The sequence below is a fragment of the Colobus angolensis genome, unplaced genomic scaffold (assembly GCF_000951035.1).
Source record: "Colobus angolensis palliatus isolate OR3802 unplaced genomic scaffold, Cang.pa_1.0 Scaffold137, whole genome shotgun sequence".
NCBI classification, from domain to species: domain Eukaryota; kingdom Metazoa; phylum Chordata; class Mammalia; order Primates; family Cercopithecidae; genus Colobus; species Colobus angolensis.
The window spans coordinates 1,619,396-1,637,359 of record NW_012114455.1 but is presented as its reverse complement, the minus strand read 5'-3'; the positions used below and the strand labels follow the sequence as shown (position 1 = coordinate 1,637,359).

Genomic DNA, 17,964 nt, shown 5'->3' with positions numbered 1-17,964 from the left:
AAGTGGAGCTTGCAGTGAGCTGAGATCCGGCCACTGCACTCCAGCCTGGGAGACAGAGCGAGACTCCGTCTCAAAAAAAAAAAAAAAAGAAAGAAATCAATCTATTTAATTTAATTTTCTCTTTTTGGATGCTCTTACCAATGCCTGGGTGATAAAATTGAATTATTTCCACCCACATTTCTGTATTTATACTTTATTTCAAAGCTATTCCTTTCTTTCTAAGCAGCTACCTACTTCACTATCATGTGTAGCTGCAGAAAATGTTTTCCTTTATTGAAACAGATTTTCATGAAAAAAATAGGTGGAAAGTGGTTTAATAGTGAATAAAATTGTTGTAAATGCTTTGCATGTATTTATAATATTTATAACCGTAACCTGCTATAGGTTAGCAACACTGGAATTAACGTAAGTGTATGACAAGTGGGCTTTGGAACTCAGTGATTAGGACTGGATTAATATGCATAATTTAGACATATGCTACAAATTCTGATAAATGATTTACTTTTTCTGGGTAATAAGTGACTTTAAGGATCCCTAAAGGAAGTTTTGTTTTTTTGTTTTCGCCTGTTACACATCTAACTTCAAAGTTGAGTTGACCATAAAAATAATTTAACCTCTGAATAAACCTTCTTCTGTTTTGGCTCCTGTTTAGTGTGAAATCCAGGGAAATTATACTGTATTTCAAACTAATCACCTGAAATAAATGCTAAGAGAAGCCCAGGATTAGAAACTATTTGTGTATATGTGTGTATTCCCTTATGTTGTGGGGAGTTAAGTGGGTGGACTAATCTGTGAAAGGAGACGATATGTTATTAGTAACATATGGTTTATCCTATTAGTGGAACATTTCTAATTTTTTTCTTGATTACCACAGCAGACAGAAGAATGTGAATAAACAGTGCAACTTTGTTTCAACTGGTTATTGGTAGAAAGAAGATTTTTATGACTTGATAATTTAAGAAGTCCGTTTTGAGGGCTAGAGTTTAATTTGTGTGTTTTATTTTCAGAACATGCTTCTATTTCTAAAGGACTACAGGATCAGATAGTGTCTCTGGGTGCCACAGTACACTTCACCTGTGACGTTCGTGGGAACCCAGCCCCCAACTGTACCTGGTTTCACAATGCACAGCCTATTCATCCTTCCGCACGACATCTAACTGCAGGAAACGGACTGAAAATCAGTGGGGTTACCGTGGAAGATGCCGGGATGTATCAGTGTGTAGCAGATAATGGGATTGGATTTATGCAGTCTACTGGAAGACTTGAAATTGAAAATGGTAGGCTTTTTTTAGGTCATGCCAGTCGTAAGAACGTTTATTTTCCAGGTGGGCTTTTGTTGTGGTCAAAAATGAAATTATTTTTACTAAAAGAAAATAACCCTAGCACCATACAAGAACGGTGTTCATTTTCCATGTTCCTTGCTAGTGACAGGTAGGCATTTCCATGAAGAAGTAATCTTATTTAATCAAGCTCATTAAAAAAAAGTGTTTAAAAACTTTTCAACAGATTCTTCATACTTTAAAAATCTGTATGGTACAATCTCTCTCTTAATCTTTTTTTTTGTTTTGTTTTGTTTTGTTTTATGATGGAGTCTCACTCTGTTGCCCAGGCTGGGGTTCAGTGACACGATCTCGGTTCACTGCAAGCTCTGCCTCCTGGGTTCACGCCATTCTCCTCCCTGAACCTCCCAAGTAGCTGGGACTATAGGCGCCTGCCACCATGCCCGGCTAATTTTTTTTTAAATATTTTTAATAGAGATGGAGTTTCACCATGTTAGCAAGGATGGTCTCGATCTCCTGACCTCGTGATCCACCTGCCTCGGCCTCCCAAAGTGCTGAGATTACAGACATGAGCCACTGCGCCCGGCCTCTCTCTTACGCTTATTCTCTAGACAGTTCCTCTCTTTAGAAATAATTAGTTTTGTCAGTTTCTTGAGCAGCCTTGTATGTAGTACACACACAGGTGGTTTCACACAACATGAGAGAGTGTATGTGCGTTTTGTAACAATATCTGTTTTTGTTTTTGTTTTTTTACCTAAATAGTGGTAGCATTCTTTATCATACATTTTTTAATTAACATCTTGGGGTATCTTCTCACATGGTACATAAAAAGTATTTTCATTCCTTTTTAAAAAATGGCTGCTTAGTGGTCCATTGTATAGTTGTAACAATTTGACTAGTACCTGATTGATGGTTGTTTTTAATCTTTTGCTATTACAAGTAGTTCTATAATGAATGCCCTTCTACAAAGATTATTTTGCACATGTGTGAGTATTTGTAAAAGAAATTCCTAGAAATGAACTTGCAGAATAAAAGCGCATCTGTGTTGGTAATTTTGGTAGAGATTACTGAATCACTCTCCATAGTCGTTACTAGTGTTCACTCCCACCAGCAACACTTAACTCTCCTTGTTTCCTCAAACCCTCACCAACATGGGGCATTGTCAATTTTTAAAGTCTTTGCCAATCTGATAGGTAAAAAAAAAAAAAAAAAGAACCATTTAATCTGTATTTCTTTTATTACAGGTAAATTTGGGCATCTTTTCATGTTTTTGAACCCCTTAAATTTGCGTTTCTGTGTATTGACTGTTCTTTGTCTTTTGCTCACTGAAAAAAATTAGGTTGTTGGGCTTTCTTCTTCTTGATTTATAAGAGTTCTTTATCTATTAGGGAAGTCCATTGTTTATGATATGAGTTATAAATATTTTAAATTTCAGAGAATCAATATATGGACCGAATGTTCTGACATTAGTGTAATTTATTTAGAAGTTAATAATGAAAACATAATTTTTAAAAATTGGCATGTGTTTGGACATTAAAAATTATACTTCTCAATAGTTGGATCAAAAAAGAAATCGTAATGGAAATTTAAAATACTTTGTACTGAATGATAATGAAAATGCTACAATTTTGTAAGAGACAGCCAAATAGAATTTAAAAGGAAATTTACAGCCTTCTGTGGCTGTAAAAGAAAATTAGTAAGACTAAAAACTACTGCGTGAAGTAAAAGGGTAACAGAATAGATTCAAAGAAAGGAAAAAAGATCATAAAAATAAGGGCAGAAATCAGTTAAATAGAAAACAAAGATAAAATAGAGAGGATCAATGAAGATAGAACTTGGCCTTTTGTAAAGTCTAAGAAAATGGACACGTCTTTGGGGAAAATGACCCAACGAAAAGAAAGCAGGTACAAATAATATTAGGGACAAAAGAGGGCTATAAATACAAGTCTTACAGCAATTAAAGATAGATTAAGCTAAATTTTATGACAATTTATAATAAAGACAGAAATGGACAGATTCTGGGGAAAAAATGTAACTTAGCAATGCTGACTGAAAAGAAATAAGCTTGAGTAGTCCTAACCCTATGAAATAAGTTGAATTAGGAGTTAAAAATCTTCTCACAAAGAAAATAAGGGGCCAGATGATTTTATGGAGGTTCTACCAAACTTTGAAGGATAGACCGTTTCAAATATTATACAAACTATTTCAGAGAAGAGGAAAAGATGGAAACTCTCCAGTCTTGATTCCAGAACCTCAGTAAGATGGTGCAAGTAAGGAAAATCAAAGGCCAGTCTCATTTATGAACATAGGTGTAAAAATCCTAATATATTAACAAGGACAGTGTAAAAAAGAAAAGACGTCATTTCCAAACAGTTATCCCAGGAATCCACTTGAAAATGTAAAGTGTCATTCACTCTCTTTATTGAATAAAGGAGAAAAACAATGTGATTATCTCACTAGAGATGGAAAAACATTAGACGTAATTGAGTACCCATGTTAGATACTTAGAAAAGTAGAAATAGAGTTGAACTTTCTTAATAAAGAGTGTCTAACAAGGACTTACAGGAAACATTGCATTTAATGGTGAAATATAAGAAGCACTCCCTTTGAAAATCTCTTCTGGCCATCATTATACTGGAGATCCTAACCAGCACAGAAAGACATGAAAAGTAAAAGAAGGAAAGAACCCAGATCATTGTTAATTTACAACCAATATGATTGTCAGCATAGACTATCCCAAATAGTTTGCTGGCCATTATTATGACTGTTGTATGTCCTATTATGACCTGTTATAATAAATAATAACATTTAGCAAGGCGGGTGGATGAAGACCAGTGAACAAAAATCAGTTGCCTTGGCTGGGTGCAGTGGCTCACACCTGTAATCCTAGCACTTTGGGAGGTCGAGGCAGGTGGATTGCCTGAGCACAGGAGTTCGAGACCAGCCTGGGCAACACGGTGAAACCCTGTCTTTACTAAAATACACACACACACACACACACACACACACACACACACACACACACACACACACACACACACACAAAAAAAAAAAATTAGCTGGGCTTGGCGGCGTGCGCCTGTAGTCCCAGCTACTCAGGAGGCTGAGGCAGGAGAATTTCTAGAACCCAGGAGGTGGAGGTTGCAGTGAACTGAGGTGGCGCCACTGCACCCTTCGTCTCTTAAAAAAAAAATAAATAAATCAGTTGCCTGTCTGTATACCAGCAACAAACAGAAAGTATAATTTAAAAACCACCTTTTAAAATATTATAGCAGTAAAGCATAGCCAGTTATATAAGAAGATATACCAGTTCCTCAATATTATATATTGTATTCAGTATTATATAGTTATCTGGTCTTTCTAAAAATTTTCTGTGGATTCATGCAATTCTAATTAAAATCCCATCATAGTATTTTAAGGACCTTGACAAACTGATTCTAAAATTTATATGGATAACCCAAGGCCCAAGAATGGCAAAGGCACTCTAAAAGAAGGAGAAAAAGAACGTGGGAGACTTGCCTTAAACATCTAAAATATCTGTTGTAATTCAGAAAATATTATATTGGTACAGAAACAGATAGACTCTTGGAACAAGATAGAGACTTTCAAAAAGACTTTTGCATGTAAGGGCTTGACTGAACCGGCACTGCACATCAGCAGGGAGGAGACCGATTTCACATTTTGATGTGGGATAACTGGCTATCAGTATGGAGGTAAAAGTGAAACTCAGTGTCTTACTCACATTGTATGAAAGATACATTCTCAGTGGATTCAAGATCTAAATATGAAAGACGAGATGAAAAAAGTTTTCAAGAAAACATTGAAGAATGTATGATCTGTGGGTAAAACTTTTTAATAAGACATTTTAAAAGACGGATTTTAAAAGATATGACCACATTGAAATGAAAACATCTTCCTAATAGATACTGTGAAAAGCTGAAAGGACAAGCAGTACATTAGGAAGGAGGTACTAGTCACATACATACCTGAACAAAAGAACAGAATCTAGTATATACAGAGAACTCCTAATCATTACAGAAAAGATTCATGACCCAATAGAAAAACTGACAAAGGCCATTTCACAGAGGACAAAAATTAATAATGTCAAATAATCATGTGAAAAGATGTACAGCCTCATTAGACCTCAGGAAAATGCATGTTCTGAGCAGGGAGATAGCATTTTACACTCAGTAGCTTGGCAAAAATCCAGAAATCTGATATCAGTTGTTGGGTGGTTTTGTCAGACATGGGAAGGAGGACTAGAGAAAAAGAGACATACTGGAGAAAATGTCATTTACTTTGATCAATATTCCATTGTAAGCGCTCTTAAAAATGCCTCCAGAGAATACTAAGACCCAAAGGAAAGACTTGGTGCCACTTTAATTTAGAAACAAAAATGCTGTTCATGTCTATGGGAAAAAAATACAGGTATCATCAGTATCAACTTTTATTCAGAACAGATTTTTTTCTCCCAAGCTTTTTATAATCAAATTCCTGCCTCCCTTCCCACCCTATCCCACAAAATTGACCATTTTCTTGAAGGAAAATTATCTGCTTTTATACCTATTTACACATTTTCTTGTTAAGGTCTGAGGTTTCAACTTCATATGTTCTATATTTGCAGTGGTCAAATATGTATAGTGTACCTTCAGAAAACTCTCAAAAGATTTCTTTGTATATATTCCTTTCTTTCTGAAGGACAGGAAATTAATGTAGGAAATGTTTAGGAGCCTACAGCTATGAAACAACTCTACCATTTATTGACAGTTTTACTTGGTGAAAGTTGAGAAGGGAACTAACAAGGAGGTAGCTATCTTGGTTTTAATCATTACTCCCACATTTACATGATAGAATGAAATTGTTTTGCATCGTAGATACTACAGTGTTCTTAATTTTTCATATGTCAATTACTTTTTTAATAGACAGTGGATTCAAGCCAGTTATAATTACGGCACCAGCAAGTGCAAAGGTGGCAGACGGAGACTTTGTAACTCTGTCCTGCAATGCCAGTGGGCTGCCGGTTCCGGTCATTCGTTGGTATGACAGCCATGGATTGATAACCAGCCATCCATCTCAAGTCCTGAGATCTAAATCCCGAAAATCACAGTTATCAAGACCTGAGGGCTTAAACCTGGAGCCTGTGTACTTCGTCATGTCCCAAGCTGGTGCAAGCTCTCTCCATATTCAGGCTGTGACTCAGGAACATGCAGGGAAATACATCTGCGAAGCTACAAATGAACATGGTGCCACACAGGCAGAAGCATCTCTCATGGTTGGTAAGTTGCCATTATTATTTATTTTTAGTTGAATAAGTTCCTTTTATGATATAAGTTAAACTGACTTGAAATGTTATTTTAATGAATCCAGCAATCTGTATTTTTTCCTGATGACAGTGAAATGTAGAACTGTGTTTCTCGGTATTTCGCTTTATGTGAATCACATGAATTTTGGTCTCTGTTTCTGATGCGTTTGTTAAGATTGTAGTTGCAATATAGAAAGCTCTCATTTGGGAGCAGGCCCAGAATATGACCTGTCTTTGGGATTAATGTTTTTGGTTTTCTAAGCTACCGAAAATGATATTGCAGACATTTTTTATGCCCTTGATAACTACAGTATTGGGTCTAAAGGACTGGCCTTCATTGAGAATGTAGAGTTGTGGTACTATTAAGTAATACCTGTTTGTATATATTCCCTCTGTCTTATCTAAAGTTATTTTCTAATGGGATGTATAATATTAATTCTTCGTATTTTACCTATTTTTTGTGATGATGACTTAAAAACTATATATGATTTTTGATGTACTGGTATATAGACTATTAATATTCATGGAAATGAACTCAAACGTGACTTAATTCAAATTCAAACCTTCCGTCAGTAGGCTTTTAGAGCAGTGTCCCCAACAACTAGTCAGTTGGCTGTAGATTGTCACCCTACTTGTCCTGTGAGAGGTCCAATATCAAAGGCAATAGTGCCTTCAGTCTTGGGTAACTGAGGTCTCTGACCCTGGCCTTTGCTTTAAGGGGCTTAGCGTGGCTCTCTTCTGCCTGGGGCCGTGGTTCCACGGGTCAAAGAGCCCACAGGGTCAAGGAGCAGTGCTTATGCTGAGCTCAGAGCCCACGTTTCTCCTTCTAGACAGGTCTGGGATCCAGCATTCCCTGCTTTAGTGAGTTCACAGTTGTCCCCACAGTTCCTCTCCCCTGGCCCATCCGCCACAGTCTGGACCACACGACCAGTGTGTGGGCACCCTTAGCCAGAGCAGTGGCCAACGGGGGTCCTTGGCAGAGGAGTGATGGTTGAAATAAAAAGAGTTTGTGGCCGGGCGCGGTGGCTCAAGCCTGTAATCCCAGTACTTTGGGAGGCCGAGACGGGCGGATCACAAGGTCAGGAGATCGAGACCATCCTGGCTAACATGGTGAAACCCCGTCTCTACTAAAAAATACAAAAAAAAAACTAGCCGGGCGAGGTGGCGGGTGCCTGTAGTCCCAGCTACTTGGGAGGCTGAGGCAGGAGAATGGCATAAACCCGGGAGGCAGAGCTTGCAGTGAGCTGAGATCCGGCCGCTGCACTCCAGCCTGGGCGACAGAGCGAGACTCCGTCTCAAAAAAAAAAAAAGAGTTTGTATGTGCACATACGATTTCCCTTCACGTGCAAACCAGGATGCTCTTGCTCTGAATGAAGGTGGAGGTGGAGGAGAAGTGGTGGAGACCGGGGACTTCCCCTTATCCTCTTGTGCATGTTAGAGATGGGAGAGATGTGGAGGCTGAGCACAGGGGCTGTGTCAGAATCCTGGCTCTGCCACTTAGCAGCTTTGTAACCTAAGGGCAAATCCCTGAACTCCTCTGTTCTGTTTCCTCATCTGTGTAACAGGTATAGTGAAGGTGCCCACTCATGGGGTTGATGTGAGAATCCAAGGAGTTAATGTATAGTAAGTGCTTAGAATGGTGTCTGGCAATAGAAAGCCCTCCACTGATACTAAGCATAAAGTTATGCTTATTACTGTCTACTTATTATTAAATTATAGTGATCTCTTGTGGCAGTGTTAAGGGAAGGAAGAAATTGTTACTGATTTTAGAAACCTTAAGAATCCTCAAATGAAGAAAGTAGTTCTGTGTTACATAAATTTGCACCTATAAATGAATATGTGTGTGTGTTTTATATTTCTGTTCCTCTAGGCAAAAATAAGAGTGGCTCTGCTTGAAACTGTTAGCTGCAAGGCAGGTGTAGTTGCAGGAGCTTCTTGGGTAGAACTTAGCTGAAGGGATTATGTGAATACAGAGTATAGAGAGGCAGATGTCATAGTTATGGCTGATGGAACTAGACATTTTGTCTAACTTCCTCATCTTAAATATGAGAAATAGGAAGCCCTTTGAAGTTATATGAACTAACTTTAGAAGATCTGTAAGATTCCCATGTGCTCCAGGATTTTATGTCTTGATAAATACCACTTTTGTATATGGTAACCCCATCAGCTATATTCTACCAAAGAGGTCCTACATTGTCTTTTTTTAATTTTCTAGTACAATTATTAAGATCCAACTGAGTTTATTAAAACTCAAAACAATACATAACAACTCACTTCTTTGCATAGGAATCTGAGCCTTATGAAATTCTAGCATCCTGACAAGTCATTTACTTTGTCTACTGTACTGTAAAGGCGAGAGTAAGCTAGGTTAGAGAAAGAGAGAACTTCCTCCCCAGCCTTTTGTTCTTTCCAGAGACCTTGGGTTTTTGAGGTCCTGGATGTACAAATATGTGTAGAGTGTGTGGTACTCCTTAAAACTATGATGGGAGTTGGCGTGGCTTTCCTAAATAGTTTGGGTGTGAGTTGCTGGCAGCAGTGGTCACAGTGGGAGCGTCTTTGACAGATATGGTTGTACTCCCTCCCTATTTAATTAGTTTCCACTTAGAGTCATTAAATTTATTTATGTTGCCATAGTTGCATCAATCTCTTTTCCAATTCAAAAAACATTCCACCTTAAAAGATGCTAGATGCCTATTCTACCCATTTCATAGAGTTCTGAAGATAAGTTGAGATAATACATGCAAAAATACTGGGGAAGTACTGGTAAGGTCTTTTCAGTTGTATTGAGTGTATCTCTCAAGTGCCCAGATTATATCATTGAAACAGAAGAAAAAAGTTAATTGAATCCCCCTTTTAATAAAAATTCTGGAGAGGTCTCATTGCATCTTCAATCTTACAGAAATGGAATTTTGATACTCAAGACAGTGGAGAAGCTGAAGCATAACGTTTTTCTCATGCTTCTGTATAAACTGAGGCATGTGGCATTTAAACTCTTTTACAGCCAGATCCCACTTCCCAGTGGAAAACTGCCCGGAGGATCCACTAAACTTCTAATGATAAAAAGATCCTTCTCCACTACCTCAAGCCACAGTTAATTACCTCCACTTGCTGAGTCCGTCTCTCTACATTAGCAGGCACCAGATCACACCCTGAACGTCAGTCTGCAGTCTGACTCACTAGATAAACACTGCTGTTCCAGGAGCAATATTTTGAAGTTGTCTCAGTGAACTTAATTAGTTTTCTTCTACATTATTTCCTCACTAGCTTCTTGTTTTCTCTGATGGAAGATGCTTCTGGGACACCCTTTCTCTCTTTTACACGAACAGAGAACTAACCTTACACTGTTAATCCCATTTCTGTTGGTTCTCAGCTACAGTGCAGCCCTTCTCCCAAAAACACACCCACCTTTTACCAGGAATCTGACTTCATTTTGGAAATGAAAGTAGTACATTGCTTCCTCTGCACTCTTACTCCACAAAAGGACTGAAAAATAGAATTTTCCGTTGCCAGTATTAATAGCAATTTAGAGAAACCACGCTGTCACTCCTTAGGTTTTATTGTACTGGCAGTATATTTGTTTTCGTAAATTGTTCCTTCTTATTTTTTTTTCACAGCAGCACCATTAACATTCTTCCTGGCCACTGTCACTTAATCTCTCTGAACCTTAATTTTTTAATCTGTAACATGGGAGTATTGCCATCTACCTAAGACTGTTTTGAGAATTAAATAAGATTATGTTTATAAGAAAGCTCATACAATGCTTGGCACATAACATGTGCTCAGTAATTATCTTTGACTATATGCAACCTATGTATTTTTTCAGTGCAAATAAATTATTTTTATCTTCCTCTGTATATTCTGTATGCTGTTAGTAGTAAGTGTTAAGGCTGCCTGCTTGTTTTATCTTTTGTTAATTTTGTTTTTGAGACAGGTGTAGTTGCAGGATCCCCTCGGGTAGCAGTTAGCTGGCCTGCTGCCCAGGCTGGGGTACAGTGGCACGATCATGGCTCACTGCAGCCTCAACCTCCCCAAGCTCAGGTGATCCTCTCACTTAGCCTCCCAAGCAAAGTAGCTGGGACTACAGGTGTGTGCCACCATACCTGGGTGATTTTGGTGTTTTTTGTAGAGATGGGGTTTCACCGTGTTGCCCAGGCTGGTCTCGAGCTCCTGGGCTCAAGCGATCCACCCGCCTCAGCCTCCCAAAGTGCTGGGATTACAGGTGTGAGCCACCATGCCCAGCCAACTTGAAATCTTCTGAGGTTAAACTAGTAAATTATTATTACTAAAAAGAATACTCTTAGAGAACAAAGAACAAATAAAAACATTTAACTGCTACACTATTGCATCATATAATTGGTTTTTCAAGCAATTCATTTGCTCCACTGTGAGAAAAGATTGTGACTAGAGGTTAAATGTTTCCATGAATTATGAATGGCAGTGTTACCTGTTTTAACTTCCAGGGCTCAAATTGTGCTAACAGTATAAGTGAGGGCAGTCACGTCACAAACTGGGTAAAAGACGCTGAAATGAGGGTTTCTTCACGCTCTCTTCTCTCTTTCTCCCTGTAGTTCCTTTTGAAACAAATACAAAAGCTCAGAATGATGAAAGAAATAAGAGAGATGGTTCAGAAACTGGGTTACTAAGCTCATTTCCAATGAAGGTCCATCCCAGTGCAGTGGAATCAGCACCAGAGAAAAATGCCAGCGACATCTCTGTTCCTGACGCCCCCATCATACTGAGCCCCCCACTGACCCACACACCAGACACGTACAACCTGCTGTGGAGGGCAGGCAAGGATGGTGGGCTGCCCATCAATGCTTACTTTGTGAAGTATCGAAAGGTAATATCTTGTCATTTATCATCTTTCTCTGCTCACACCTGAACATTCTTTGTATGACATATCCTGTTGTCTTTTCCATTTGTGGAATGGCGGGAAACAGAACAAGAGTGTTCCAGACTGATGAGTTTGTCAGAGAGATCCCAATCATGCTGGATTTACCAATCCTAGGAAAACACTGAGAGTGAAGTAAAATTTCCCCCCAAATTGGAATTCTAGGAACCCAATGATGTCTTTACATGTGTAATCAAACGTTTTAACCCTTCAATATAAAGTTCTATAACCACTTTTAAAATACAAACTCCTTCCCTCTCTAAGGTAGTAGAATACTATTTATTTAGCAAATAAAGCAGTTTTTTATTAAAAACAACTGTTTGAACAGAGTCTGTGGCATAATTTATGTCAATTGTTTGTGTTTCAAGTTTGTTTGTTAGTTTGTTTTGAGACAGGGTTTTGCTCTGTTACTCAGGCTAGAGTGCAGTGTTGTGATCTCGTCTCACTGCAACTGCCGCCTCTAGGTTCCAGCAATTCTTGTGCCTCAGCCTCCCAAGTAGCTGGGATTGCAGGCATGCACTACCACACCTGGCTAATTTTTTTGTATTTTTAATAGAGACGAGGTTTTGCCATGTTAGCCAGACTGGTCTTGAACTCCTGACCTCAAGTGATCCACCACCTCATCCTCCCAAAGTGCTGGGATTACAGGCATAAGCCACTGTGCCCAGTTTCAAGTTGCCTTTTTAATTGTATTAAAATCATACATTGTTTGGTCATTTTTTGGGGTAAACCTTGGGCCTCTCTCAGTTAACTCTTCAAATATTGTTTTCCCCATGGGCTTGTATTGGAGCAGAATGGAAAAGTTCCTCTCTGTTTAATGAACCCAGTAAATGAATGAAGTGGAGGGATGCATTCATATTTAAAATAATTTTCTTTGTTCAAGAAATTTTAGTATACATTGTTGAATGGTAATGTTTTTAATGACTAGGAAGAATAACATGATGATATTTTAACATGATGATATTTGAAGGTTTACATACTGTTTCTAACCTAATGAATGATTCTAGATGAGGAATTTTGCTAGTAATCTCATCTACCCTAAAACCTCCATGCAATATTGTTTCTTGGTTCCATTAATCAAGAAACAACTGATTAGATCTTTTTATTTCCTTTAACACATATTGAACAGTGTCAAGGCATGAAGCAAGAATGCTGGAAATATATAATACATAATTATATAATTAATATGCATGTAATATAATATCCATCTTACATTACCATGTATCTACTATGTGCACTATGTAATTACCAGTGACACCTATTATTTTATACTTATTTTATTCTTCATTAGCCCAGGAAGAAAGAAGGTATTGTCTCCATTACAAGTAAAGGAAACAGAGTCTGGGAGGGCAATAACTTGCTTGAGACCACGCAATAGTGGTCAGATGCAGAGCCAGGAGTCTTTCTACAGTGAGAATTGCAGCGTTCTTGCAACTGATCTTGTATTTCTTAATGTGAAGAAGTATTGTGTCTTTTTTACTTACCGTGGTGTATTACTTCTTAAAACTCTTCTAGAATTAAATGAATCCTAGTTTTTATCAAATGTAACCGAAAGTTTTCCTATCCTCCATCTCCTGCTTTTCTGGTGTGTTTTCTCTTGGGCAGCTGGACGATGGGGTTGGCATGGTGGGAAGCTGGCACACGGTTCGAGTCCCAGGAAGTGAAAATGAGCTCCATTTAGCTGAGCTGGAGCCTTCTAGTCTTTATGAAGTCTTGATGGTAGCAAGAAGCGCAGCAGGTGAAGGCCAACCTGCCATGCTTACCTTCCGAACCAGCAAAGGTGAGTGAGGGCTTCCTTTGGAGGAACGAGCTGGCTGCCCTGATGTCAATTTACCAGTAAGAATTCTTTCTTTTTTTTTTTTTTTTTTTTGAGATGGAGCCTTGCTTTGTCGCCCAGGCTGGAGTGCAATAGCGCGATCTCAGTTCACTGCAACCTCCGCCTCCCTGGTTCAAGCAATTCTCCTGCCTCAGCCTCCCGAGTAGCTGGGACTACAGGCACCCACCACCAGGCCTGGCTAATTTTTTGTATTTTTAGTAGAGACGGAGTTTCATAGTGTTAGCCAGGATGGTCTTGATCTCCTGACTTCGTGATCCGCCCGCCTCAGCCTCCCAAAGTGCTGGGATTACAGGCGTGAGCCACCGCGCCCAACCAGAATTCTTTTGGACAGTAGAAATTCCTATATATAAATACACTAAACGACCCTATTATACCCTCCCCCTTCCATTTTGGGGTCACATTTAGGTGCTTGTATTGTCCTGTTCCATCGAATATTCCACAGATGTTTTTGAAAGCTTATGTTACATAAGGCAGTGAGGATAGATGACATAGGGAAAATGAAGATGGTCAAGATGAGATCCATCCTGACAGAGCTTATACTTCGATGAGAAATCTAAGATGTGTAACTTAATACCAACTACAAGACAGTATTCAGTTCAGCTAATACTGATTGAATGCCTTTTATGTGTCAGGCAAGAAGCAAAATAGGCAAAACTTGCGGCCTCATAGAGCTTACATTCTAGTTGAGAGAGACTTATATGTAAGTTGTAAGTACATTAGAAGGTGTTAACAGATACAAGTTAGGGGTGGATATAGGAAGTATATGGGGTAGGAATTGTTAACAGTTTAAGCAGGCGGCCAGAAAAGTCCTCAAGGAGCAGTCGACATCAGAGCAGAGACGTGAAGGAGGGGAAATAGAAAGCCACGTGTCTCTCTAGAGAAAGAACATTCCCAGCAGAGAGAGCAAGTGCCGGGGCCCAGGGTGGGGTGTGCATGGTGTTCACTAGGAGCACGAGGGGGCCACTGTGATGGGAGCAACGTGGGTGAGGAGGCTGTAGGGAACAACGGGGTGTCCACATCACACAGCACACCATCCACCTTGGGAGGATTTTGTCTTTACCTCTGAGTGAGCTGGGAAGAGCTGGAGCATTTAAACTGACTGGAGTCTGGATAGAGTGGAGGTGAGCAGGAGTGTAGGCAAAGAGACTAGCATATGCCAAGTACCGCAGGAGATTTCCAAGGACAGGGCTGGGGAAGCACAAAGGAAGGATATTTTTGTCTGCGGGGCAGCTTGTGAAGGAATCCTTGATAAAAAAAGATGCCATCGTGGCTTGGCTGTAAATGAACAAAGAGACGTCAGTGGGTAGAGAAGGGAACTGGATGGAAGAGTATTTTAGTATGGCACTGGAACGGAAAGGAGGTATCAAGATTGAGAAGAAACCAGCTAGTGGCTTTTGAAAAAGACCCTTTCAAATAATTACTAAGTCTGGCCAGAAAAATAACAAGTACTTTCTATGTTAAATGTATCTTGAGTTAATGTTCATATTCAGTCATTAGGTATTCATAGAGTCTGACTTATAAATACTGAGTAATCTTGCGTTTCAGTTTTTGACAAATCATGCAGTTTCACTTTTTGCCTCTTGAAATATTAAAACGATGTGACATTTGTCCTTAGAAAACTTAGCAGAAGCTCTTTAATGGTGAGTTTTATGGCTTAGAATTAAGAAATATATGCAGTAGAAAGAAAAATGGATGAATGGTTTGAACCCCTAGTCATTTGGCTTTTTCACCTGTTTTTTGGCTACGTAAAGTTAGAATGAAGAAAGGCATATTTTAGCTTTACTTTAAAGATACTAGAAAAAGACAAAGTAATTTTTGGTCAGTTCCTCAGATCAGCGAAGTATTTATGAAGTAGGTCTCACATGTAGATGCTGTTGCAGATCAGTTCATAGATTTATAACCACATACCAGGTAAGTTTCACAGTACTTTTTTTCCCCACTTCTCATACGTATAAGCTCATGTTACTGTATATGGTTTTTTACCTTTCTAGAAAAAACAGCATCATCAAAAAACGCCCAGGCATCCTCTCCACCCGTGGGCCTCCCTAAGTATCCTGTTGTTTCAGAGGCTGCAAACAACAATTTTGGAGTGGTACTTACAGATTCCTCTAGGCACAGTGGAGGTAAAAAGAATAATGTTTTATTGTTTCTTTACAAATATAACTGACCTGCTTCAGATTTTGGGAGGTAGGGTGGAATAGGGTTTATTTTCATATCTTACCATACAGGTCTTTTAGGTTCTATTTCAGCCATTTTAATGTCCTCTATTTAAACTTTGGCATCTCAGTGTCATGATTAGTACTTAACTTCATTAACTTTGACTCAAAATGTTCTGGTACTAAGTTTTTAGAACTCAAGAAAGGAGTTTTGTGGCTAGGCACTGTGGGAGGCTGAGGTGGGCAGATCACTTGAGACCAGGAGTTTGAGACTAGCCTGGGCAACATAGAGGGAGACCTTGTTTCTACTAAAAATTCAAAAAAATTAGCTGGGTGTGTAGTCCCAGCTCCTCAGGAGGCCAACGTGGGAGGATCGCTTGAGCCTGAGAGGAAGATGTTGCAGTGAGCTCAGATCGCACCCCTGCACTCCAGCCTGGATGACAGAGTGAGACCTGGTCTCAAAAAAAAAGGGGGGTTTTCTGTGTCTTCTCTGGTAAGAGAAGGAAATTTTTATTTTGAACTCTGAAAATCTCACTTTTTCTATGTGTGTGACTCATCAAAATATATAGCGGTACCTGTGATAAGTTGTTTTACTGAAGGATTACATGTTACATTCCCCTTTCTTTTCTTTTCTTTTTTTTTTTTTGCTATATCTAGTTAATCTTGTGGTTTTTAAAGGTCTTGGCTGTATAGTTTTCAAAAGACTTTTTTAGTATTTAAATTTCGCACTTACATGAGCTCTACACTTACAGCCAAGTGTGCTTTTTGTGATTGTTTTAAAACACCTGGACATCTAGGGAAGACCTAAAATTTCATTGCTAAGCTCTAAGAATTTTCAGACTTGACTTCCATATTTTTACCATTTTCCATGAATTGATCTCAGACAAAAGCAGGTTGTAACACTTTGAACTCCCTCTGGAGCACCTCTGTATCTTCAGTATCATGAATCTCTTCTACTTGAGTGCTCTTATCTCTGAGGCACCTTTCAGCTACCTTAAGCAGATTATATATAAGAGTATTAATTTCATATGAATGAAAGTAACATCTGAAAAACAAAAACCTTGTCATTTATTTTACACATCCTCTGGCAGATACTGTATGAAATGCTGAACAGCAAAGATAAAATAATCCTTGCCTTCAAGAAGTTTACAATGTAGGCCTAGCACGGCGGTGCGCAGTGGCTCGTGCCTGTAGTGCTAGTGCTTTGGGAGGCTGAGGCGGGAGGATCGCTTGAGTCCAGGAGTTTGAGAACCGCTTGGGCAACATAGTGAGACCCGGTCTCTATAAAAACTTTATAAAGTAACCATGTGTGATGGGGTGCACCTGTAGTGCTAGCTACTCAGAAGGCTGAGGCAGGAGGATCGCTTGAGCCCAGGAATTTGAGGCTGCAGTGAGCTGTGATTGTTCCACTGCACTCCAGCCTGGGTGATAGAGGGAGATCCTGTTTCTATTTTTTAAAAAAAATTACAGTGTAGTAGATGATACAGATAGCTAAACCCATAGCAATATGTGGATAATGTAGACAAACTAGTAACGATTTTGATTGATTATGCTTGATACCCTTCGTGTTACGGGTGCACAAGAGAAATATCTAAGTCAGTCACTCAATGTAGACAAGGGTGAGTAGATAAGAGAGGCTTCTCTGCATCGTAAGCTAAGCGTCAAAGGACAAAGACGATACAGATAGATGAAACAGGAAAGGAGTTTCTAGCAAACACATCTTGTGCAATAGACAACTGGCTGACATGTTCTATTTTGTTTAGAGATTGGGAGGGTTGAGATTTTATGTAGTGTGACGGGTTGCTGTGGGGAATGATGCTATAGTGGGCAGGCAGGTAGGTGCCTTGTGTGATACACTTCAAAGCTGAATCTTTCCTTGAAAGCTATAATGAACCCTTAAGGATTTTAGAGAAGGAGAAGGGAGGAATAGCAAAAGAAAAGGCTAGAGAAATAATAAGGCGAGTGACAGTGTGGATGGAGGAGGGGGAGGACCTGTATGAGAGATTAGGGGAATGGAATCCACACTGAATGAGAAGGAGAAAGATGATGGATTGGGCATGGGCGCCAGAAGACCATTTACCAAGATAAGTAATAAGAGTTTTTAGGTGAAGATTATGGATTCAGTTTTGGAAATCATGAGTTTGGAGTTGTCCAAGAAGAGATAACCGTAAGAAATGATTTATTTAATATTCATAACAACCTAATGAGGAACAGATTCCCATATCTGTTTTACAGATTAGGAAAGTGACACATGAGGAGGTCATGCACGATGCCTCAGATCATCCAGAAAGTGGAGGAACTGCTTGCTATTCAAGTCCATATCTTAACTCCAAGTGCCGTCTTTCTTTTATACCTTGTTAACAGTCACATGCTATTTCTTTTAGATATTGAAGATATTCTTTTCTGTAGAGACATTTTCCCCAATAACTTTATTTTTCCTGTTTGATCTGTGGTGTTTGGTGAATTTTGATTGCAGATGAGTCAACATAAGGAAGTCG

At 39.1% G+C, this 17,964-nt stretch overlaps 1 protein-coding gene across 1 annotated transcript in view; it reads left to right on the top strand.

Annotated features, from left to right (window-relative positions):
- The window catches only part of CDON (cell adhesion associated, oncogene regulated), a 60,779-nt gene that overhangs the window by 7,238 nt on the left and 35,577 nt on the right, over positions 1-17,964 (top strand). The window contains exons 6-10 of the mRNA XM_011934632.1: positions 1,008-1,277; positions 6,203-6,556; positions 11,151-11,422; positions 13,079-13,253; positions 15,302-15,433. Coding sequence (XP_011790022.1) covers positions 1,008-1,277; positions 6,203-6,556; positions 11,151-11,422; positions 13,079-13,253; positions 15,302-15,433 — 1,203 coding nt within the window. The remainder of the gene's footprint in view (positions 1-1,007; positions 1,278-6,202; positions 6,557-11,150; positions 11,423-13,078; positions 13,254-15,301; positions 15,434-17,964) is intronic.